The 26714-nt window shown below is 42.1% G+C and overlaps 1 protein-coding gene across 2 annotated transcripts in view; it reads left to right on the top strand.

Annotated features, from left to right (window-relative positions):
• Positions 1–26714, top strand: part of DNAH6 (dynein axonemal heavy chain 6) — a 127069-nt gene that overhangs the window by 97945 nt on the left and 2410 nt on the right. For both annotated transcript variants that reach the window (XM_080986641.1, XM_080986642.1), the window contains 8 exons: positions 2268–2406; positions 5668–5787; positions 10568–10689; positions 14668–14797; positions 19205–19332; positions 21860–22045; positions 24510–24582; positions 25518–25669. In XM_080986641.1, the coding sequence (XP_080842767.1) occupies positions 2268–2406; positions 5668–5787; positions 10568–10689; positions 14668–14797; positions 19205–19332; positions 21860–22045; positions 24510–24582; positions 25518–25669 (1050 nt within the window). The remainder of the gene's footprint in view (positions 1–2267; positions 2407–5667; positions 5788–10567; positions 10690–14667; positions 14798–19204; positions 19333–21859; positions 22046–24509; positions 24583–25517; positions 25670–26714) is intronic.

Below are 26714 nucleotides of genomic sequence, written 5' to 3'. Positions count from 1 at the left end.
CTGCCTATTCAACCTATTCATCAGCGACATGCGAGCACCCCTAGTCAACTCATCTCCAAGTACACACGCGCCCAGACTAGCGGATTACCGCTGTCCACTCCTTTTATATGCGGACGATGCGGTAATTCTATCCTATACACGTGTTGGACTAACCAGAGCTCTGAAGATCTTTGCCACGTATTGTCAACTCAACCAATTAACCATCAACCATGTTAAATCTAAGATTCTGATTTTCGCCAGAAGTCGGAGATTATACGAATGGAAGCTTGGCGGAGCAAAAATAGAGCAAGTCCTAAAATTTCAATACCTAGGAGTTATTTTTCAATACAATTTGGGGTGGAAAGCACAAATTCAACACCTACTTAATAAGGCCAAAACTCTGTCATATGCGCTCCTCCGATTTTTCTTTTCGGATGGAGCTTTGCATGTTCCCTCGGCCCTAAAGGTGTTCAAGGCAAAAGTGGTTACCGCGCTTGCCTATGCTGCCCCGCTCTGGGCCGTGATGACAGATCTTGCTCCTCTTGAGACTCTGCAAAACCAATTCCTACGTCGGATCCTAATGCTCCCCCTGTGCGTAAGTAACGCAGCCATGCGACTAGAATTGAAGATCGCATCCTTAGAAACTTGCCTGTGGAAGCAAGTCTTCAGTTATTGGTTATCATTGTGGCATAGATTACCAGACCATTACCTTGTCCAATGCTTATGGCGAGACGAATTCTCCAGCCTTTGGACTAGTAGAATTCATGCCAAACTCCTGAGTTATGGAATCTCTCCCTTAGATTCCCTAAAACTAGATCAAACCACTGCTCAAAGACTGATCCGCCAAAGACTGGATGACATCGATTTACAGCGAAATTATACGCTGGGGGGTGGTGTTTGTTCGCCCCAGAACATTGGTATTACTTTAACTTACTGCGTTCCATCATACCTCTCCTCCCTTTCGACTGTTGCCCATAGGCTGGCCTTCACCAAAGCGAGGTTTAACGTTTTTCCCTCCAATGTCCTGAGACATAGATTCTCAAAGGGCCAAGCCTCCGCCATGTGCGAATGTGATAAGGAGACGCCGGAGTCGCTTCAGCACATTATGTTCACTTGCCCCTTGTTCAACGTGCCACGGGCAAATTTGTTGGGATCAATCATGCAGAAACTAGAGGGTACCCCTCCAAAATTCCACCTTGCCCAAATCTTGCAGGATAAGGATACCCATACGACCCTGAAAGTGGCTAGGTTTCTGGTCGCTGTCCTTACCCAAAAGCGTTGCCAAGGAGCACTACAAGCTAATTAAGGCGCAGCATGTCATTCCATCTCATAGCATTTTATTGTTACAGTGGTGTTTTAGCGGCTGTTTTTTCCCACGTGCACAAGCTGTTATTTATGTCTTGTTTTTATCTGTATGGGCCTATGGCCGTAATAAATATTATTATTATTATTATTACTTGAGAATTGGTGTAGATCTCAGTAAATGCAATAGAACTTACTTCTGAGTAGACATTCATTTAATGGAGCTGTGAATTCATGTACTGTACAGTGTTTTTGATTAGTAAAATCCTGTAGAAGAGTCAATGTTTAATGAGAAGCTAGTGTTTACATCTAACTTTTATACCAGGTTTCCCATAGCTTCCTCTGCTTTGTGATGATTCCCGAGCAATTCAGAAACAACAGCTTCCCCAAAAGTCACAGAGCCAAGGAGGAACAATCCTAACCAAGACTTTCCACACACCCACTCACTCTGTAAAAACTGGTTGATTTCCTGACCTATGGACATTACTAGTTAGTCCTCCCAGATTTCCAAAAGACTGGCTATACACTGCTGGTATCTAAAAGCCCTGCCCTTCAGCTTGGTCTCCAGATCAACAAGGATCCTTAATGGTGCATATCTCAGATGCAAACGGTGCAGTAAAGAAATAAAATAAAATCCTGAGTAAGAAATAATTATATTCATTACATTTTCGAAAACCATAGGAGCCCTTCTCCTAGTTAATTTCCTAGAGCATGTGTGCGCTACCTGACAGAATGATCACAGTTTAACAGGATCAATAAATGAATGAAATAATCCATGAAATGGGACTCAGTAGGAAACTAGCCAAACTAAACAGAAGGAGGCAAATAATTGTTACACTAAAAAGACACCGTGCTCTGGTTTCTCTTCAGAATGTACACATCTTTTGCCTTTTACGATAAAAAAAATCCACAAAAACCGCATCGTGAAGTTCAGAGGACACTGATCAAACCTAATTTAATCTCTTTGTTGTCTCTTAATCTTCAAGGAGAGGAAAAAATTTGGACCTCTTGGTTGGAACATTTGTTATGAATTTAATGACAGTGACAGAGAATGCGCCTTATTGAACCTCAATCTTTATTGTCAAGAGGGGAAGGTGCCCTGGGATGCCCTCATATATATAACAGGTACAGTATTTTGCCAGTTTAATAACAGCTGTGATATTATTGCTTATCCATGCACATGTTATTCCACAGTAAATGGGTGGATGATGGTTAACAGATTGAGATTGAATCCCAACAAAACACAAGTGCTGTTTCTGATCTTGCACATGGAACCCATTTTTCCTGACAGCCACGTACTCCAATTTTATGTCTGTTTTATGTATCTTGCTATCCACATCTGATCAGCATGCATACCTTCCTTGACCACAAGGAGTTTGAGTTGACACTCTTTTTAAGAATAAACAATGTTAAGAAGAAGTTGAGAATTTGTGAAGAGTCAGGCACGGCGGAATATGTATTAAGATTAGAATGTATGTTTAAAACATAAAGAATCCTGTTTATAGTAGTTTAGGCAGTGCATATTTCCTTTTAGGATAGTGATTTTATTTCACTAAAGTTAAAACTGCATTTTGCATACGTTACAGTGTTTTACTTACCATACTATTTGGTTTCTACAAATGCTGTTCAAAATGGGGTTGAATTATCTCTGTGATAAAGTACTAACATTTAAAGTGAGCTTTAAATGTCATGCTTGTTTATTCATTTTTGTTTGGTTTTACATTTTTTGCCAGTAGTTACCCGTGTCACAGGATAAATCATCTCACTTGTTATAAACAGCAAATGTTCTATTTGTCTGTGCTGTATTCTACCAAGCCGAAGAGTAGAATTACTGCAAATTCTTTGAGCTGAATGCAAGTGCTTTCAGGGTTGCTTGCTAAGTGAAGGCTATTCAGTGGGCACAAATTGCAACTCAAAGTACTCTGTCAGTATGAGTTGTGAAGATTTGTGCATTCACCCATGTCTGTCAAACACTTAGTTACAGCTAATTTGTTTTATTTCACTGGCGGTCTCACCGAGATTCCTTCTCAGCTGTGTAGGACCAACTATTTTTACTAAGTTTATTATATTTATATCTTACTGCATGGCTCATTGGACCCTAGATCAGTGATTCCCAATTCGTGATCCACAGACCCTGGGGGTCCACATAACCCACTGAGGGGGTCCGTGGCACCATTAACATAACAAAAACTATCATAGGGATATCAAATTTTCCAAAACTAGGGGATTCATGGCTTGGTTTTTGAAAAGCATGTGGTCCGCAGTACTTAGCTAATTGAGAACCACTACCCCAGACCATTTCCCAGTAGTGATGTATGGAAATGAGAGCTGGACCATAAGAAGGCTGATCACCGAAGAATTGATGCTTTTGAATTATGGTGCTGGAGGAGACTCTTGAGAGTCCCATGGACTGCAAGAAGATCAAACCTCTCCATTCTGAAGGAAATCAGCCCTGAATGCTCACTGGAAGGACAGATCCTGAAGCTGAGGTGCCAATACTTTGGCCACCTCATGAGAAGGGAAGACTCCCTGGAAAAGACCCTGATGTTGGGAAGGATTGAGGGCACAAGGAGAAGGGGACGATAGAGGATGAGATGGTTGGACAGTGTTCTCGAAGCTACCAGCATGAGTTTGACCAAACTGTGGGAGGCAGTGGAAGACAGGAGTGCCTGGCGTGCTCTGGTCCATGGGGTCACGAAGAGTCGGACATGACTAAATGACTAAACAACAGCAAACCCCAGACCAAAGTGACTTGCAACAAGAATGGCAGCAGCCATGATAGCAACAATGAAACCAGTCTAAACACAAAGTTGAAAATGTCTACAGTTAGAATTGGACTTGGAGATTAAAATCCACCTCCAGACCATTTTAAAAATAGTAAACAGCAGCAGATAAAATACTCTTAATTCAGTTATGCATAAGCAATCAGCCCCCTCATCTGGATACCTACGGAATCAAGGACATTTTTACCATTCACTATTTCTGAATTAAGAACATGCTGACTAGTTTTGAGGAAGTGAGGATAGGTGGCCTGGAGAGCTTCCTGCAGGAGAGAAGGACCTATGGTTCTACTCAGCTAGTCTTGAGTTTGTTTACTCAGTATGGCTATTTGAATTCCATAGCTCCAAAACAGTCACAGAAAACATCATACTTGGTCTGCACTGAAGAAAACCTGAATTGCATGAGCTTCTCTGTCTCTTCCATTTCATCAGCTGTTGAAATTTTGCTCCCCACAACAGCTCTAAATGTGACTTTGAGATGCTACTGTCATCACATTCCATTCCAGCCAATACAATTCTTGTTTCTTTTCTCACTATATTATGCAGGGACTGTGAAATCCCTGCTATAACCACAAAGGTCTCATTTTACTGCATTAATATCCTCTGTACATAATAATTAGTTTCTTTAATCCAGCTTCTTAATATCTGAAAACAAAGGTATGACATACACAAAATGTCAGGAGACATTATCTTATTTGAACAGGGCTGGTCAGTAAAACATTATCCTTGGGAGCTATTAATTATTCTTGCCTGGATTGAATTAAATAATGCATATCATCTGTTCCTAAAGGGATGAAATGCTTGCTTATCTCTTCAAAATAAGTATATTAGATACCAGTTCAAACAAACTCAGAAGATATCAAAGCTCGTTTAACAGTAGCTTTCTCAAGGTAGAAAGAATTTTATCCAGAAAGCAAAATTTCACAATAGCAGTCCTCCATCAGTAGCCATTTTCAAACCCTTCAGGTTTAACCTGTATTCCTTCCAGCAGTCAGATATCCTAACAATTTTACAGTAGATTTATTCTGCCAACTGAAAAGTACAATTTTTTCAGACTGATCTTTCTGCCATTTGAGTTATTTTTAAGAAAGTTCACCAAAAAAATCAGCACTTCTGACATGGGTTACCATACGTCCAGGTTTTCCTGGACATTTTCACGATTTCCGGAAATTCTGCCCAGATGCTATTAGCACTGGACAAATCCTGGATGTATGGCAGCCCTATTTAGTAATCCAAATTTCTTAAATAACTGGACATTATTGTCATATAAATATAGTTCTGAATACAAGCTAGTTTGGTCCAGATGTAGAATGAAAAATTTTAAAATCTGGTTTGTATCCAGTGTTGGTCCTGCTCAAAGATGACCTGTTTCAATTATTCGGCATAACTAACTTTCTTGCATTCATTTCAGTGGGCCTACTCTAATTTATTTAGGCCTTCTTTTCTTTCCCGTTATAAGGAAAAGAAGACTCAATGAATTCTGGTTTGAGAACATCGCATTTTCTCAACTAACCGTTCAGCAATGTGAAAATATATACCCAGAGAAAATGAATTATGTACAAAAAGTGAAGATGTCATCATAATCTGTAAAACTGATGTTTTGCAGGTGAAATTACATATGGAGGACGAGTTACAGATGCCTGGGATCAGAGATGTCTTCGCACAGTCCTAAGGAGGTTTTTTGCTCCTGAAACGTTAGAAGAAGACTATAAATATTCAGAATCAGGTAAATATATTTTCAGGCTGTGGAGGCTGTAAGATTCTGTTAAAACAACAAAGAGTGCTGTGGCACCTTAGGTTTACACATTTATTATACATTTTTAGTTGTGAGTCCTTAGTCGCTTTCAGCACAGAACTGTGCAGCTATATATAGAAAACCTGCTGAATGCTAGACATACTTATATGCTTAATAATAATAATAATAATAATAATATATTTTTTAATTTATATCCTGCCTATCTGGCTGGGTTTCCCTAGCCACTCTGCGCGGCTTCCATCTTCCACCAGCAATACAACACAAAATCTATTGCCTACAGCTAAGTCCTATGATAACAACCACTTGTGTACAGGCTCATCGGATAGAGACTTGCCTTTCCCAAACTCACTGTTTTGGCGCTTCAAGCCATATAGCCATTCTCCTTACCGTCTGCCAATTTACTGCGGTGGACAATGAAGCCCCTGGACTGGGTAATTCCCTCATCATGTGACAGAGACAGAAGCCAATAATTGTGGGAGGAAGGCTCAATCTCCTCAGTTTTTCCCCTCCTGCCTGACAGAGCAGGAATACGTATATTTTGATTGGTATTTATTGGTTTTGCCAGATTGGCAGAGCAATATTGGCATTCACAAGGTAATTACGTCCCTTGCAGTCATGACTGGCACACTGTTGTTTCCAGTGAAGATTCCCCAAGTGATCATTCCACAAACACATGTATAAGACACAGGTTGAATGGCTGGCTCCTTCGGAGCATAAGAGAAGAAGCTTGACTGCCCTGGGCTCCCCACTTGGACTCTTTCCAGTGATGCGACGTTGCGTGCATGTATGATGTCACACACGTGCGACTCATGACAGCTGCCCAATCTTAGATGCAAGGCAGTACCTCTGCCTCACAACAACCCTGTCAGATAGGTTAGGCTGAGAATGAGAGACTAGCTCAAGGTCACCCAGCGAGCTTCATGGGGATTTGAACCCTTGTCTCCCAGGTCCTAAGCCCACATTGTAGCCACTCAACCTCACTAGTGGTTCAGGGACACATTCCAGCCAGGCAAAAGCACTCAAGAGGGATACAGGAGGCAGTGTTGACTGGGAGAGTCCTGAGGGCCACATAGAGAAATCTGGGGGGCTGTATTTATCCCCCTGGCTTGAGGTTCTCCACTCCTGATCTAGCAGTAAGCCACACCTGTTTTCTCAGACTCAGATGACTGAAGAAAACTGTCATATACAACTAACAGCACTCTTCCTGCTGAGTGGGTAGAGTGCTTGGGAATACGAACATATCCTCCACCATGCTATGGGGGGCCCCTTTGCAACCAGCAACAATGTCTGGGTAACCACTGTTGTTTTCTTCAGTTGGGATGTTCCACAACCGATTGCCAAATCTTTATACAATCTGTGTTACTGACTATCAAACTTTGGGATTGTTGAAATTAATAATAATAATAATAATAATAATAATAATAATACAGTGGTACCTCGGGTTAAGTACTTAATTCGGTCCAGAGGTCCGTTCTTAACCTGAAACTGTTCTTAACCTGAAGCACCACTTTAGCTAATGGGGCCTCCTGCTGCTGCCGCGCAGCCAGAGCACGATTTCTGTTCTCATCCTGAAGCAAAGTTCTTAACCTGAAGCACTATTTCTGGGCTAGCGGAGTCTGTAACCTGAAGCATATGTAACCCAAGGTACCACTGTAATAATAAAATTTGAGTCTTGCAACTCAAATTGGGCCTATTAGACCCCCAATGTTTAAGCAACGAGGACTAAATTCACTTCTGGGGCCCTTCCAGGATTAGGGGCCCTGAAGCTTGAGCTTCATTAGTTTCATATTAGATCTGCCCCTGGCTGGGATGTCATGTAAGACCCTGGGAAAGACAGCAACACCTTGCTCTGCTTAGACATGATTGCCTTGTTAAGGGGATGCAATTACTGAAGCTTTTTAAAACACACACACACACACACACACACACACACACGAATGAATGTAAATCCATACAGATTCAATTTAACACTTATAGGAAACCAGTTAGGAAAGGGCAGTTTTATTTCACTGTAATATGTAAATTGCACATATCTGTTCTGGGAATCACAACATAAACATTTCACTTCACTGTGCTATTTTTATACAGTTAACTTTTCCGATTAGAGCAGCATGTTAAAGTTATTAACAGAAATGCCCCAGTTCAGGGATTTAGGAGGCCTGCAGGCTTTATAGATTCTAAAGAGATTACTGCATATTTTATAAGCTTTACAAGAACTCCTTAAAGTCTTTATTAGATCATCTAAGTTTAAAGTTTAACACAAGGGAAAAGTGTCAAGAACTATTGGAAGGTCTGAAGTCCTCGTGAGTCTTTGAATCACACCGGATGCATTACATTCTTGTAGATGGTTAAATATAGGTAGCACCTGGATATTTATCATTTGTGCGCCCTGTTTGCATTGGTCACACTGAGCAGATCCATAGATCCATTCTCTAGAAGGTGGCACCTTCAAAATGTGTTTGAAAACTACCTTCATGGTGGTGTTTGTTTATTAGTACTGGATGGTATCCAACTGTAGCCACCCGCTTACACAACTGGCTTCCATTCAAGCCAGTCAAACTTGCTGTCAGAGCTGCTTCCAGATCCTAGCTCACAGAGGATCACGCTAGCCAGCGATCATTAAATAAAAGTCTTTATTGAGTTACAGTTTCCATTCTCAAGCTGCTGCGTGCAACTCTACGTCTCATGGTTAGATCGGCGAAGCTCCATCTGAGTCTCCGCCCCTTGTACACCAACTTAATATCCTAGCCTTGCTCCACCTTTTCCGCCTGACTGTTCTTCTCTGGGTCCCTCTGCCCCCCGGGGTCTCTTCCTTCCGGGATTCCTCTGACGCTGACGCTGACCCCCCTGACTCTTCTCCCTCCTTTCGGCGGGCTTTAGGACCTGGCTCCCTTTCCGGGCTGCCTACTGCGCCACCTTCCTGTGCATTTGAACTTGGCACGCGCGCCCAACCTTCCACCTTCCGTCTGACCGTTTCTTCGCTCCCCGATGGAGGTGTGGCCACTCCTGACTCGTGCCCTCCCCCCTGTTGTGAGCTGCCAGCGCTTGATCCCTGGCGCCCTTCCTCTTCCCTGCTCTCTGGCGGTGACGCTGGTCCTGATTTCCAACTGCTCCCCTCTGAGTCCCCTCTGGCTCTATCTTCCTGGGGTGTCCCCCTAGGCTCCCCCCTTGCCCTGGCCACTGGTGCTCCTTTCTGTGAATCTTCTGATTCACTGGAAAGACTCGGAGATCTCGGGTCGTCGTCATCACTCATCTTTTCTTCTGCCTCCTCTCCCTCGCTCTCTGTTTCCTCCCTTGCCCTTGCCTCTGCTCCTGAACCCCTGACACTTGCCCTTCCTCTCTCCCCCTTGGAGATCCCTCAGATTTCTTCCACAAACCTAGGAGACCCTGTTACAGATAGGTAGCCGTGTTGGTCTGCCATAGTCAAAATAAAAAAAATCCTTCCAGTAGCACCTTTAAGACCAACTAAGTTAGTTCTTGGTATGAGCTTTCGTGTGCAAGCACACTTCTTCAGATACCGTATCTGAAGAAGTGTGCTTGCACACGAAAGCTCATACCAAGAACTAACTTAGTTGGTCTTAAAGGTGCTACTGGAAGGATTTTTTTTATTTTGACTAGGAGACCCTGTGGAGCACATGCAGGACTGCTGAGACCTGCAGGGAGGGGAGAGAGGAAGTCCTGCAATGGAGGAAGTTCACAACAGCAGAAGCCCAAAACACCAGCTTATTTCCTAACAGCAGCAACAATAAGCCCAGCACTATCCTTTCTCTGCAGCCTATGTTGCCCTGCAGGGCACAACCCACCTTAATGCTTCCTTTTATGCTCCCCAATTGCATCACTCCAGCCCTAACCCCATATCTTCTCCCAAAGCCTAAATTCTGGTCCCTCTTATAACCCTGGGGATGTCGCCTCCTTTGATGTGCTGAAGCTCATTACCTCAAAGGGGATTGGATTTTCACATCTATTCAACACTCAGCCCTTTTGATACTTTGAACTTCAAATGGTCTATCCCCCAGGCCAGTTCACCTAACAAGAAAATTAGTCTTTTCACTTGTTGATTGGCTAGGATTACTGTCCTAATACACAGCTTCAGAAATCTGCCTAATTTAGTTAGTGTTTACCCATGCTAAATACTGGTGCTTAGACTACACACTATGCTTCCCCTGGCACATACATATTTTTTTTAAAGCAAGCTTAGTTAAACACCTCAAACCTTAAATTGTGTCACTAAAGGTAAAGATACCCCTGCCCGTACGGGCCAGTCGTGACCGACTCTAGGGTTGCGCGCTCATCTTGCTCAAGAGGCCGGGAGCCAGCGCTGTCCGAAGACACTTCCGGGTCACGTGGCCAGCGTGACGAAGCTGCTCTGGCGAGCCGGCACCAGCGCAGCACATGGAAACGGCATTTACCTTCCCGCTATAAAGCGGTACCTATTTATCTACTTGCACTTAGGGGTGCTTTCGAACTGCTAGGTGGGCAGGAGCTGGGACCGAACGATGGGAGCTCACGTCGTTCACGGGGCTCACGGGGATTCGAACTGCCAACCTTACGATCAGCAAGTCCTAGGCACTGAGGTTTTACCCACAGCGCCACCCGCGTCCCAAATTGTGTCACTACTTTGATCTAAATTTTGGGCTGTCTTGTACCCCTATATTCATTAAACTACAAAGCACATGTATGTACTATGATTTTGAATTAGTTTTGTATGTGAGTAACCTTTTTCTGCTGTGTTTGCCTTTCAATACAATAGGTATATATTTTGCCCCAGTGGCTGACAGTCTGCAAGATTTTAAAGACTACATTGAAAACCTTCCTTTGATTGATGACCCAGAAATATTTGGAATGCATGAAAATGCCAATTTAGCTTTCCAGGTTTGTGAATATATTTAAGATATGTGCTCTAAGGTAATTAAGATAAATGAGTTATACTCCTTAACATTAAAGGAGAGTTTGGTTTAATGGTTGCAGTTGGTTGAAGAGAAATAACAAGCAGTGATTGCTAAGCAGTCTGTCCACACATGGCTGCTTCTTCCCCACAAGTAGTAGCTTTTGTTTTGTTTTAAAATCATGTTATGATTTATTCTAAAGCTGCCTTTCATTAACATCAATAGTATCTGTAACAATTTATGATCTAATGGGCACATCATAGTTGGTGAAGAGATCTGCGCATCTATTAACATCTGATCTGGGGAACTGTGACTTAATGCTGTTGGCTTGTTTTAAACAAACTACCATATTTTTCAGTGTATAAGATGGTGTGTTCTTTTTTTTTAAAAAAAAGAGTCCAAAATTTGGGGTCTTCTTATACACGGATGGTGAATGAACAGGGGTATATTTTTAAAAAACACTATTTATGTTCCCGCGGCTGACGTGAAGAAGCTGCCAGGCGTCAGAGCCAAAAAAAAAAAAGCAAACAAAAAAAAAAAACAAAAAAACAAAGCTCAACAATGCCAGTTCTGGTGCTTTGAATATTTAATAAAATATCAAAGTTGTTCTGTTTGATGTTTAAAATATTGATTTCTTAATTTTGGGTTCAAAAAATAGGGGTCATCTTATACATGGTGGCGTCTTATACATGGAAAAGTACAGTGTATATATAATGTTAACCACACTTTGTTGATTCAGGCAAACTATGGTTAAGCAAAACTGAAAGAGGAAAGGTCTTCCTAGCCAAGCAAGATGGGAGAAAGGGTACACACACCTGAGGTTCCCACCATACTAAACTATGGTTTAGTGAGACTTGCAAATGTAGCCACTTACTGAAGCATGGCTTTTCATTGGAAAAGAAGTATGTTAGTAACAATTAGAGATGTAATTTGATTATTGATGCTGATTCAGATTATGATTTGACGGATTCATCAGCTGTAGCATTTCACTTGAATTCTCACTTAGCTATCTGATCCAGTTCTTTATGGAAAGTAATGCTATTTTTACGTTCTTTATGACTAGTTCAGATCTGGCTTACTGTCTGTCTGGTCAAGTGAGGATGAGAAGGTGATGGGCGCACACACCACTTACTGTTCTTTGTCATTTTTTTCTTGTCAGGTAGCTAGCATATTAACAACTGATATTGTCAAGCAAAGGGGTGGCTCTCCAAATGGCAGGCGAAAACAGTTATGATCACCCACTATAAATGTGATAATACAGTGGTACTTCTGGTTAAGAACATAATTCATTCCGGAGGTCTGTCCTTAACCTGAAACTGTTCTTAACCTGAGGTACCACTTTAGCTAATGGGGCCTCCCGCCGCCCCCACGCCATTTCTGTTCTCATCCTGAAGTAAAGTTCTTAACCCGAGGTACTACTTCCGGGTTAGCGGAGTCTGTAACCTGAAGCGTCTGTAACCCGAAGTGTTTGTAACCCGAGGTACCACTGTATGGGATGACCTAGGCACATGCTGGCATTAGATGCATCAAATTGAATAGGGCCATCAGGGAAGTTTGCAAAGAGCATTGCATTTGCAAATGCAGTTGTCTGTGTGGCGTTCTTTGTTTAGCTGTGTAAGCTGCTGCATTCAGTGCACTGGAAAGCACAGCTGGAGTCACCTGCCCCCCTCCAAACCAAAGCAGAGAGGACACATTGTTATAGTTGTGTGACTCTGTCATGACACGACATAACCTCTGTATATTTCTTTTCAGTCAAGGCAAATGGAAATGCTGTTGTGCTGCGCTGTGTCTCTGGGGGAGAACACTTTGCATGGGTCAAATAAAATTAAAGGGCGATAAAAGAAAATTTACTCCAATCAATACCACCACCTCCCACCTCAGATTTGAGCTTACAGATGATGCATTGTGAATTCATTGCCGTCAGTTATCCTGCTGTTCTAAGCAGAAGGATTGACTGCCACTGAAAGTGGAGGCTCCATTGGAGGCAGGATTCCTACACACACCCCTTAGTGATACTGCTTGAATTGTAACAAATTGCAGGAGGAACGACTTAAGGCAATGAGAATTTAGTAGGGTGGTTTGGAAAAATAAACATTAGCTGAATTTATACATAAAAATGAGTGTGGATGAAGGGAAATCCCACCCAGAAGTGTAAATTGAGTTCATTTTGAGTGTGAACTGCGGGAAAAGGATGGTGATGGCCAAAGAAGTAAAATGAATTTATAGGGATGCTGACAGGGCGGGGTGGGCTCCGTATTTGCGCACCCACCTGCCAAATGCACCACTTAGTTCTAGAATGGAACATATTTCAGGGTACAGGTGTGTTCATGATTCCCCGACTAATCCACCATACCCCAAAAAACTCAGTTCGTTTTTTTCAAGCCATGCCTTGCAAGGTGTGCTTATGATTTCTCCACATACTTTGCCCAGAAAAAAACAACAAATTTTAAAATGTGGTTTTGGATGGATTAATAATGAAAAATAATAAGCATAATCAGGATGATAGAAAAATAAATCTTTACTATAATTTTATTTATTTATCATCCACTCCTCACCCTAAGGTCTCAGGGCAGGGACATGGGTGGCGCTGTGGGTTAAACCACAGAGCCTAGGACTTGCCAATCAGAAGGTCGGCAGTTCGAATCCCTGCGACAGGGTGAGCTCCCATTGTTCGGTCCCAGCTCCTGCCAACCTAGCAGTTTGAAAGTACAAAGTGCAAGTAGATAAATAGGTACCGCTCCAGCGGGAAGGTAGACGGCGTTTCTGTGCGCTGCTCTGGTTCACCAGAAGTGGCTTAGTCATGCTGGCCACATGACCTGGAAGCTGTACGCCGGCTCCCTCGGCCAATAAAGCGAGATGAGCGCCACAACCCCAGAGTCGGTCACAACTGGAGCTAATAGTCAGGGGTCCCTTTACCCTTTACCTTTAATGTTATTGCAGAAAGATATGTGTCAGACTCACATTTTAACAATCACAAAATAAAAGTCAAGCCTATTTTTGGTTATATTAATAAATATAATAGATTCACATTAGGACAATGGCTACACTTTCTGTGAGTGTTTGTTTAAGGGGGCAAAACAGTGAGAGAAAGGTCAGCAGTTAAAACAATGAATGTTAATGGTGGTTAATGGCCAACACAGTCACCTCAACAGTGACTCAGTGAGACAGAAGTTACATTGAATAAACATTTCAGCAGTATCTATTTTAAATATTGCCATAGCAAATTATAACTTGCATATGAAGTTCAAATCATCCCCCCCCCAAGAAGCAGATATGAAAAACAACATTCTTTTTAAATCAGGACTGGGTTTTAAAAAATGTATTTATTACATTTTGCTTATGGTGTATCGTTCATTATAAACTAGACTAATGAAGCAGTGTTTAAGATTCAGTGCTATAAGAAGTGGGAGATGATATTACCCCCCTCCAAGAAGAACCCATCCATAAAACTCACAGTCTAGAGAAAGGATTTTATATCTTCTGCTAGCAAGATAATTATCCAAAATCATTAAATGTTAACTTTACTCTGTTGTTATTATAGCTACATTTGATAACACATTCTACAAAGTTTAGTGGACTAAGTTACAAATAAGTAGGAGCAATTGCCTGCTTTTTCAAACGAAAGTACTAAAAGTTATTGTTAATTTTATAGATATTGAGGGATTTAAATTATTATATTGAATCAATAATGGAAATGGGTGTCAGGATTCAAGAATGTACGATAGATGCACTTTTACAAGTGGCAAACTTTGAAGGGAACAAAATGTAAAACTTCTACTTTATGATGAGTTTCATATGCAACCATCTGTGGCCATGTTTTATCTTTTGAGCATGAAGAAGGAATTAAATGGGTAGACAGATTTATAAACGTAAATGTTTCTTATGGAAATCAAATAATTTATTTTGAACATGGACACCCTAAAAATTGAGGTGCAAATTAGAATGTATCGCTTCTTTATTACAGCGCAAAGAGACAAATACCCTCATCACTACAATACTTGATGTACAGCCACGATCAACTGCTCAAGGAACAGGAAAAAGCAATGACGAGATTGTTGAGGAGCTCGCTACCTCAATCCTGGCTAAAATTCCTGGTATGGAAAGCACTAACTTTCTTTTCTAATATGACTGCTGATGTAGTTTCCCCCACTTAATTCCCTGATTTAGGAAACAGCTGATCGCTGGAATTATGCCATTGATCTTTAAGAGATAGATCATGCTACAAGCGGTGTTAATTCTCATAGCTGAAAACCTATGCCTTCTCTCTGTGTCACTAAGTTGCTCTCCCTGACTGCTGGCCTAACTCTCTTACTTAGTTCCACATACATTAATACAGGTCATGCCCCAACCTGAGATGGATTGTAGCGGGGGAGGCGTAGTTTAGGATTTTTAAGAGAATAAGAAATATTTGGTGGATAAGAGAGAAGCAGCAAGTAGGGAGAGTGGGATTTGTGTGGAAAAAATGCCAACATGTTGATCTGTGGTCACAGGGATGGACAGACTCATTGAGAATTGGTCCATCCCAGTTCTACATGTCTTTCCCCTACAATTCCCTCTGGGAGCAACAGAATGCCACCACGTCCCATCGCTCTCGGAGGGGCCCACCCATGATCAACTTTAGAAGCAGCTGAGTCTGCTGTTGAATCCAAGTTTTGCCAGTTCTTCCTCCAGCAGGTTTATCTCCCATAGAGTAGGCCTAGGTTTCCAACTTTTGTCTCATACACATACATATATGAAAGTTTCTCAGCCAAGAGATGCCTAGAAGATTCGCAGATGTTTCTACAACAACTGAAAAAAACTTCTTAAGAATTTGTGAAGAGAGATATGACCATAATGTTAGCAAGGGAAGATTTGCCTCCATCATAGGCCAAGCAAGTTCCAGCTGCTTGAATCCATTCCCTCACCTCAGAGGTCACAGGTGAAGGCTGAAGGCTAACCGTAAACAAGACCCAGGGATGAGGGCAGGAAATACCACCTGAATAACCATGGCACCATACGAACACCATGTTATTTCTGTTCCTGACACCACACTTGAATGTGTGCTCTTTTATTCTATAAAAAAAAAACTTTTTGTAAGCCACTTTGAGAACTTCTGAGGGTTAGAAAACAGAATATAGGCATTAAAAGTCGCATACACTAGCCAATAGATGCCCATGCCGCAGCAGGCGCTGTTCCCAGCAATTTGACTTTACCCCCTAATGGCGCACTTTTCCATTGCCGAGAGAGAGATGGATGCCAGCAACTATCTGCATGATGGTACCTTGCAAAGTTCTATGTGGGGTTGTTGTTGTTGTTGTTTTGTGAACAGTGTGCTTCCACTTCCAATGAAAACTTACGTGTGCTTTTCTGTTCTGAAGAAGATCAGCAATATGAGGGGCAGAATCTGCCTGAAGCCTTGTTCTGTACCCTCTTGACAGGGGCGGAGGAAGGGGGGTGCGGTGGGGGTGGTCCGCCCAGGTGTCACCACTGAGGGGGGGGTGACAAAATGCCAGGCGGCACTCACCGTGGGGCCTGAAGTATGCCCGAGCCACGTGGCTCTCCTGGGAGTGACGCAATGGCTTGGGCACCTGCAGGCTCCGAGTTGCCCCAAACGGTCCGCCCGCTGCCTCCCCCTCAGCTGTAGGGCGGCAGAGTGGGAGGAGGCAGGCAGACTCCTCGGAGGCCCCACAGAGCATCCTGCCCTGACTCGCCCCACTCCTGGGTGCAGGGCACGCGTGTTGTCCCAGGCGCCCGATCAGCTTGCTCCTCCGCTGCCTCTTCATCTCTTTTGCTTTTCAGAAAATATTTGTAGGAAATCACTTCAAATGTCCTGGCTGCCCTCTAATAATTGAGAAATATCTGATAAACACACAAGTAAGATCCAGCACTCTGCCAAAACAACAACAAACTTATCTTGAAATGGCTTGGCTTGGTTGGCTATGTTGCCCAGTACTGACTATAAAAACAGCTTTTCAACAATAACAACAGACAGCTTTAACATAATTATTTTATTATTCACCGGTTTAAAACTGTTATTTTAATTGGAGCTTCCCCTGAGAAGCTGCATGCAGTGCAGGTAGCATTCTTGTGGACAATTTATATTCATCTTTTCTGAGGCAGGTCATGTGGTGAAGAATGCTATATCTCTCTTGTTTAGTTGAGACAAGCTGTTGTTTTAAATAAATACCCACACAATATCTACTTAATTAATCAAGCAATTACTCAAAGCAAAAGAGTTAATTAAGGAAGGAAAATGTTTAATTGGTTGCCAGCCCTACTAAGTAATCTGTCAACCATTCTGACAGCTATAACTGTCTTGAGCTAGTGCAGACCAGAAATGAAGAATGCTATTTTCCACAAACCTGGAGAGCCCTGCAGTACAATCCTATGTGTGTTTTCTTAGATGTAGTTCAGTGAGATGTATTCTCTGTTGGAATGAAAGAAAGAAAGAAAATAAATATAAAAGAAGATTTCTGTGGATGCCAAGTACACTTTGGTGAGAGAACCGCAGCAGAGATTTAAAATCACAAAATATTCAGCAAAGTAAAGCTTGGAAATATAGGCCATTAGACCATTAAAAGATACCCATCTAAGTTTCTTCCAAATTTCCCCTCTTGCTCAGCATAGAAAAAGACCACACGTTTGGGAAGTTAAAACGTCAAATTCATATGATTTCTCCATACAACATTCAGAAAAAATTGCACAGGCAGTACAAGTTGACATAGTTTCAGTGTTGAAAGTGTTACGATATTGAAGCAATGCAGCCGCGAGCTGCTGGTAGCTTGAAAGCAAAACATAATGGGAATGTTGGGACTGTTCCGTGGGAAACAGAGGGACAGTCAATTCACAGTGCAGAGGGCACCGGAATTAGCTCAGAGTGTAATATGAGCTGTACAGGAAGTACAGGAGGAGTTTCTCTCTCGACTGCTGGAGCTTGAAGAGAGCAGTCATGATTTTTGCAACGCTGCAAAGACAGAAATAAAGGCATGTAAATACGTTTCTGTCTATCTCTTTCCATTGCCTGGGGGGGCAGGAAAGAGGGGGGGTGTTCTTCTCACTCTGAGAAGGATCGCCTATCGCGACCTAGCCTGGATCCTGCCGGGAATGCAGACAGGGAGGTCAACAGGAGATCAAGCTGGGTGCCTGGAGAGTGGCCAGTTTCTCCTGATAAAGGCTTGAATCCCAACAGAAAGTTCCTAAATTATTGGTTTATGAATACAAGAAGGGCTTGTAAGAGCCATGTGGTCTGAGTCTGGAGCAACTAGCTCAGACCTCTTTACAAGGATAGCTCCAGATTCTATTAGCCTGGAGCAAATAACCTTGCTTGAGGAACCCGTGTTAGAAAATGTCACGTATGCCAGCAGCAGAAGTTGTTTGTCGTCTTCAGTTGCTCCTCTCAAGGTATCAGGAGGGCACACATGCTTCTCATACCAGGCTTGCTTTTCCCTTCTTACATAGCAACTATTCTAGAGGCAGTCCCGCCTGGCCACGGGAGCTCATCTTTTATTTGTTAGAAGCAAAAACTATGTTTCCACCTCCTGAGAACTGTTTGGTTTGCTAACCTTCCTACCAGCACCACCTCCCTTCGCCAAGGGCATAGGATTGATAAATCCCATTCCCTGGAAAGCTGTCAGCTGTTTTGGAACTCAAGGTTGCTTTCCCTCATGTATAATCTGTAAATGTCAATTGTATGGCGCCTGCCAGTTTATCAAACATGGCAAGATTACCAGTAGTTAGATAAGTTTGTTTTTGGTGTCTTGACTTCAGCACATACACACATCATTTCCCTTCTTCATAGAAATCATAGACTCATAGAGTTGTAAGGGACCCTGAGGATCATCCAGCCCCTTGCAATGCAGGAATATGCAGCTGTCCCTTACAGTGATTAAACTTGCAACCATGCTCTAACCAGCTTTTTATTAAACAAAGGGCTTCAATGGAATCACTGCTGTGAACAGTGAAATCAGCTTCCCTTGTGAGGTTGGCCATTCTGGTCCACGCAACATGGAGTTGAAGGGGAGACAGAGAGATTGAGCAGAGGGGTGGCCAGAGAGAACCCAGCCATTGCCCAGTGGGACTAGAAAGGCTGGTTGCCATCCATGCAGACTTACCCTCTGTTGCATTTCATCTCATCTCTCTCTCACACACACTCCTATGAGCAGGATGAGAGAAGTTGTGGTGAGCGGAATGAATTTACGGAGGTTAGACTCCTGGTTCAAGGTACATCCTTAATCCTAACAACAGGTGCAGAAATGGCTCTGCCAAATGCTTCTGTTGCTGTCAAGAGTGTAAGAGACCAATGGGCCTGTTGGGCTTCTGCCGTTTTCTTAAGCCATCTATGAAAGTGGGTCAGAGGGAATTTCTCATGTTGCTTGCTGGCCCCCAAGTTCTTACTTAGTAGAAAATAAGGCCCTTAATATTTTTTTTAAAAAATAGTTGCTGAGGATGGCTGTATGTTCTAAATGGGTGGTAATGACATGGACAAGCTTTGTTCAGAGATTAAATCAGCATTTGTGTTGCAGAAAAACTTGACATGGACGTGGCTGCTGAAGCCCTTTTTGTCAAGGATGACAAAGGGCGGTTGGACTCTCTGACTACAGTCCTTGGGCAAGAAGTGGATCGTTTCAACCGTCTTCTCATTCTGTTAAGGGTATAACCATATTTTTTTCCTTGGCTGGCATAAATATTGATGTTACTGATTTGCTGTGCTTGTATTTAGAAGCCAGTGCTGTGGAAGGGCAGCCTTATTATGCTAAGAATCAATATGCCCCAAAAGCTACTCTTGAGAAGCTTCTGATCTTAGCATAATATAATAAACCAGAGCTGAATATAATAAAAAGGCTCTTGAGATTCTGCTGGGAGAATGCAGTGAACCTCTAAGGCCAACCAATTATCTGTTGTGTCACTGTCTTAAGATGTCAGCAAAGCATCATTTAGAATTTGTTTGTTAAATTTATGAACTGTTAAATTTGTAGGCTACTAGATTGTAAGAAAACCTCTAAGGAGTTTACAAAATATCTTATAAAAAGAGAAATATTATGTACTTGTCCTTTAAATATTTGGGGGAATGACAATGGCTTTTTAAAAAAGAGTTTTGAAAACAAGGCATCTAATAAAATGCTTCGATATTTTATTAATGCAGGGAACATGCATTCTTATATGACAGGGATTCATAAGGCCCATCCTTCCTCTCCTCCCTTGAATCTGGATGTGATATGTTGTGTCTACTTACAGTGCCATGTTAACCTCCGGCACTGTTCACTGGGATGGGCTATAGGATATTTACCTCTACACCAGTCTCCCATCAGTGGAGAGGAAAGCTGTTGGGTCTGTCACAACCTCAGCTTCACCAAGGTGGGCAGTAGACTCCCACTCCTGCTGGTGGTTTCCTGAGAGCACCAGGCAGTACAAAGTTTCAAAACGGGGAGTTTCAGGGTACGGTGGCAGTGACTCTGCAGTTGGTACACCTTGGAAAACCATAGCTTTAACTGTACGGACCTTTGTCATCTGTTTTTTTTCCTGGAAGACATAAGGAATAGGTTGGTTGGTGGGCTGGCAGTCTGGTTGGACCAGATAACCAACTTCTCCAGACTATGAATCCACAGGGAAACTGATGAAGCTGTAATATATCATGTGGTAATTTTACGGAGGATATGTGAAGAAATGTATCATGATCACATCTGTGTGTTTGTTTTTGGCAAAAGCAAATGTCTGTGTTCTGGTGCCTTGTTGCTCTTGCCCTTCTTTTCTCCTCTGCTCTTGTTTTCTTTCCCATTCATGGAATTCAGATGGTACAACAGGGACTTGCCTTTTGCTTATCACTCATGTAAAGCATACACCGGTGACATTCTAATAATAACAAGAAAGCAAGAGAAAGGTGTGTGCTTGAAGCTAAAGCAACACCCTCCTACTTCTGCCTCGTACAGCTTGTTCCACAATGCTCCAGTGCTCTTGCTTGAGGCCAGGCCCTACAGTGCAATCCTATTCATGCTTTCTCGGAAGTAAATCCCATTTACTTCAATTGCATCTACATCCAAGATAGTATGCTAGGATTTCAATCTTGCGAAGGAAATTGGAGAAGGAAACCCTCATAGTTTTTAAATGCTGCATCACATGACATGAAATTACATGTCCAAAGCTTCTTGTACTTCACATCTGTCCTTCCTTAGCCTCTCATTCCCTATATAATTTGATTCTTCCCTTTCAAAAGTTGCTCTTTTCTTCTGCAGCTTAGATAATTTAAGTACTTTCCACCTGGCTTTCCCCCAGCATAGCGATTTGGCCACAGAACGGGATCATATATCTTTGGCTCTAAGGACTGAGGAGTCCCTGGCTGCTACACATTGCTACAGTGGCTGCATTTGGAAGTGCTGCTTTCACAGAATGCAAGATTGATTTTATGATTTTCTCTGCCACCCATAAGGGTTGGCAGTAAACTTTGTGGCAGAGTAGCATATAGTGGTTTTTTAAATTAATTGTTATCAATCTTCATTACTGCTAAAAATACTCAATAACCTTGGAGGAATGGAGTGGACAAAACAGGATAACAGCTCCAAGAACATATCACTGTTTTTACAGGCATATAATTTTACTGACAGGGAATTTTCACCCTTGTTTCTCTGCATATTTGTGTAGTGTTTGATTACAGGTAATCCCCAATGCCTCCATTTGGCTGAAGTATTTGGGGACAAGAAGCTAAAAATATGTAACTAGTTCCCATGCCTTTAGTATAAAATTAATCAGTGTTAGGCCTGTGGGTTTTGCATTTTCAAAAAAGCCAGCAGTTCTCTTCTAGCAGTGCCTTTCTTCTAGAAAAAAATATGCCGGTACTCATCATGAAGTTGTTACAGTAAGGGCAGCTTCCCCGCCCCCCTAAATCAGTAAAAATGCTTAACTGACTGAGGTTCGGTCCCCCTAACAAAAATCCTGGCTACATCCATGGGCCCCTCAATGTTCCAAAAGTGCAGAGGCGAAGTGCAGAACTGAGCGCGGCCCAACTCCTTCTCCTCTTCCTGCTCCTGCTGTGGAAGGGAAGGAGGGATGAAGCAGCCTCCTGCTGGAGGATTGACTGCAGCAAAAGCAAAGACAGAGTGCCATTATGAGCCTGATTGGACTGCCATAAGAGGCCTTGGTTTTCCATGGCACGATAAAACACACTCTCATTGTTTAACTTCCAGACCTCTCTACAAACGCTTAACAAAGCTATTGCAGGATTCGTCGTGATGTCAGAAGAAATGGAGAGAGTGTACCACAGCTTTCTTAACAACCAGGTTCCATCCCTGTGGGCCAATGCAGCCTACCCATCACTGAAACCTTTAGGAGGCTGGGTCAAAGATCTCGTGCTAAGGACAGCTTTTGTAGATGTAAGTATAAATGCTGTTGGTTAAGGGCTAGAGTAATTTTAGGGTTCAGAGCTGACCTGGATCTTTCAACTGTGGGGGATGTTACGAAAGCAAGTACTTTCATTTGGAATCCCTGTCTCAAAAGCTGGCACATAAAATGGCACACATTAATTATTCTTGTTACACCCAATAATATAGCTTTACAAAATACAAGCAAAAACCAGGTTCATGCCCTGAGTAGCTTTTGCAGCTCTGTTCCCTCTCAATCAGGAGAGGCAGCTGAGGTGCTAGGCTGTTACTTGGAGGCAGTTGCATAGGGGCCAACAAACTGAAATTAGATCCAAAATGCAGAATACTGCCTGGGGTTTGTTTTGGAACTTGTATAACCCCTGCTTTAAAACAGCTGCTGTTCATTTCTGGGCCCAATTCAAGGCTCTCACACCAGGGTTTAAAACCCTATATGACTTAGGCCCCAAATTTGTGAAAGAACATCTCCTTCCATTCAAACGCTCTTGGGTATTAAGATCAGCAGACAGGTCCCTCTTGGTAGTTCCACTTCCATTGGAGATTCAGGGAGGTGTTTGCCGAGGAGAGGGAATTCGCTGTGACATCCCCTAAATTTTAACTGAGTAGAACAAGGCGAGAAAAACAAGTATAAGGACAAGAATAGGCACTTACATGTGCTTTGGCTTCATTTCTTTATGGGATGAAGGACTAAGGGATTGGAGCAAAGTCTTTTTTAGCAAGAGCTTTGAAGAAATAGAGGTGGCGCCGTGTGGGTGTTTTACAAGGGAATTACAGGCATAAGAAGCAGGAAGAAGGAGTGGACAGCATCAGCTAAAAAAGCAGGGACCTTCAGGCAATTGAAGTGTTGAAGGAATGAAGGCCATAGGCTGGTTTATTAGGAAGAAGAGATAAGGGGGAAACACCATACAAAGAATATAAACACTAATGAGTGGAATAATAGAAAACCATATGAAAATGCAGGCATTCCCCATTTATTGCAACTTGGCTTCCTTCTCACTTGAATTAATAAGTGCTGCTGCCAAATATGAGTCACAGCAAACAAACAAACCAGGGAACAATTTGCAAAGTGAAGCCAGTATTCCCCATTCTTGGCGTTCTTCACAATGCAGGGTTGAGAGTAATTGCGCTATTGCTCCTCCTGATTAACTGGTTACTTAACAGCACATGTGAACAACCTACAGCTCCTGGGCTACAAGCAGCTTCCACACGCCTTCCCTCCAGCCTGTCTGTTTGTCCACCCCCAATTCACCTGTATCCCATTCTTCCCTTAGCACAGAGTTCTATTTACATGGGGAGGAGGATGCAAGAGGATGACTCTCCATGGACCTTCCTCCCCATTGCAGTTGTGCTCCTCTCAGCTCGCCAAACAGAAGTTCAATAGGGAGAGGAGAGTGTGATTGCCAGCCCAGTCAGCTGAGGAGCAGGGAACGTGCACAGTGGAACCACTGAGATGCCACTGTACACCCTGCCCACAACCCAGCTGACAGACACTAGGAAGAGATGTGCCAATCAGCTCTACCCAGCACCAATGAACTGATATGGGGGAGGCACATAATGAAAGCTCTGCCTGTTGAATGTTTTCCTCTTCCCTGCTGCCTTCGTGTGTGTGTGTGTGTGTGTGTGTGTGTGTTGGCAAGTTTGTGGGGGGCAGGGGGTGTTTGCATATGTGCACATGCATATGCATATGTGACCTGCGACCAATGCAGCCCTGGAAACCCACCTCTGATTACCATATAGATACGTTCATGCGGGCAAAAAATTCACAGTGGAATTAAAAGGGCAAAAGGCATCTTCATGTGTGCATTTGTGGCTGCTGTTGTTTGATACTATATGGTGATGATGATGATGATAATAAATTTATTATTTATTCCCCGCCCATCTGTCTGGGTTTCCCCATCTACTCTGGGCAGCTTCCAGCAAAATAATAACAAATGTCAAATATTAAAAACTTGATACAGGGCTGCCTTCAGGTGTCTTCTAAAGTTGTGTAGTTCTTTATCCCCCTGACATCTGATGGGAGGGTGTGCTATCAGATGATCAGACAGGGGTAGAAAAGAGTGTGCTGGGTTAAGGCTGGATCACATCTTCCCACCTAAAAGAATCGGCTTCAGAAGCCCTTTACAACTCCAGTTTCCTAGGAAATGCAGGGTCCATTGGCTTCTGATCTTCATGAGAGTTGCCTTTAGCTCAAATCAATATGTGAAAACCACAACTGCAGCCATTAGTGAGCCGCCTTCTGATGCACTCAAGGTTTTCTGAATTGGGGCCAAAAGTAATGATTTAAAAACAAAAATCTAAAGTCATATCCTCTTAGATGGAGGACTAGAATTCTAGCTAAACCCAGTTCTGCTGTCCATCAATGCAAATGAACTGAGGTCAATCCTTGGTTTTAGCGAGTTAAATGGAATGTCAGATTTTACACCTAGTATATATCTATCTGTTGTGTGTGTTTTCCTAGTTCTGGCTCAAAAGAGGCAAGCCTAAATCATTCTGGATCTCTGGATTCTTTTTTCCACAAGGATTTTTGACAGGTAATATTCACTATTCCCTCTGTTTCTGATATTCTGGCATACTGACTGCATCAAAACAGTACCACACATATATAGCACAGGAGGTACCCGCAGATTTGAGGAAACGTCAAGACGATTTGCGGAAGTACAAACAAACTTTTGCAGAGGAAGACCCTAAAGACTGCATGGAGCAGTCAAGGATGTGCCAATTATAGTCTTTTTCTGACGTAGGTAGTGGGGAAGAGATTGAATCCATCAAACTTTTGCAGAGGAATCCTAACAGCTGATCAGTTAGATTTTATTTGTTAAAATAGAACACTCGGGTACATTGGATTCCTATCCAACAACAAATGTGTGAGAGAGAGACTGTTTCTTTGCACTTGTGTAATTGTATTCAACTAACATTTACTCAGAGCAGAGTCATTGAAATTAGTGCCCCTTACTAATTTAGGCCCATTAATTTTAAAGGATCTATTCTGGGCAAAAGTTAGCTAAATGCAACACACATCCTCTTATTTGAATTGGAGATTCGTATATAGAACAAGCAGGAAAATAATGTCTCCATTTGAATTGTCTTTGAATTCTAATGTTAATATGAATGATTCTTTATTGTATTTTGTGTTCTGAAGTTTAAAAGTAATAAGAAAATTAAATAAAAATGTGAATGCAGCGATTCTGAGTGAACTAATAAGCCATAATAAGCATTTATGTGTTCTGTTCCAAAATAGTATGCTTTCATCTTCATTTCAGCATAGTGGTTTATAATGATTCAGCGTTCTTTGGAAAATGTTTGAAAGTATGGAAATTAAACAATCAGCTACTATTTTGGTTTGGTTTCTAGTAATAAATGTGCCAATGCTTTTCTTTTCTGTGAATGCTATCCCAAATTCTAGTTACTCTCTCCCTGAATAATTACTGTTGTTGCTTTTAAAACGTGTCCCTCTTATATTTTTCAGGTACTCTTCAGAATCACGCTCGAAAATATAACTTGCCAATTGATGAGCTTAGCTTTAGTTATAACATGATCCCTGTCTATCGAGATCAAATGCAAGTTGCAGAAGCTTCAAAGTTTTGTCCGTTTGGACACGACTTACCAATGGATGCTGAGGTACTTAAGTTCCTGTGTTTGTGAACAATACCTGTTTACACAGAAAGAATATATTATTCTGGGTCTGCAGAACATACCTCAATCTGTTTTGATATTCATTCACACTTTCATCTGGAATTTTCACAAGTCTGTGTTTTGTTTTGTCACCACTGATGTGGAAATATATATATATCTCAGCCATCAGCAGATACTTAAATTCACTCTGTGTGTTCCATTTAAAAATTAGTGAATAGTCTTTTGCAGCAAAAACAATGAGGCTTTGTCACACAAGTTAATGACGTAGTTAATGCCTGAACTATAGCTGCAAACCTAATCATATCTGCTTAGAAGTAAGTCCCACTGAATTCATCTGTGCTTGCTCCCATGTAAATAGGTTTGGGATTTTAGCCACTCATGCTGCCTCACTGTTAAGATCATGTTCATGGAAGACAATCTTACTTGGCTATGAGTGATCGCCAAAGAAGAAGAAGATGACTCGTGCTGCCTTGATTTCACCATTAGTATAAACTTGTTTGGGGGAAGGAATTTTAATTTTAAAACACATATCTCAGAGGGTCTAAAATGAGCAGTCATGTCCAGATGGTTATCCCCAGTTTGTCCCAAAGGGTAGAATTTTAACTGAGGAGTACAGATAAAATCCAAAGGCAACTAAAGTGATCACTTCTTTTACATGTGGGGGAAAAAAATGATTGATGCTTTCTATTGTTTTTGAAAATTCACAACAGGAAGCAGGTTAAGGTTCATATCCTACCCCCATTTACCTGGGATTAAGCCTCACTGAATTCCGTGGGATTTCCTTATTGGTAGACATGCTTAAGACTGCAGTTTTAGTGCATATAGGCTGCCTTGGCAAGAAACAACACTTCAGAAACAAGAAAAGCAATTAAAATATATCTCAAAGCAATTTGCATATTTATTTTTCCTATGATGTGTGCATGGTGTTTTTTTTTTAAAAAAAATGTTGCTTAGAACTAAGTTGAATAGCTTTCACAACAGACTCTTGTCTGTGCCACAGTGGGGGTCAAATGGGCAGACTAAAGGAAAT

This window comes from Podarcis pityusensis (genome assembly GCF_964106645.2).
Source record: "Podarcis pityusensis genome assembly, chromosome: 17".
NCBI classification, from domain to species: Eukaryota; Metazoa; Chordata; class Lepidosauria; order Squamata; family Lacertidae; genus Podarcis; species Podarcis pityusensis.
This window is presented reverse-complemented; position numbering and strand designations above follow the sequence as displayed.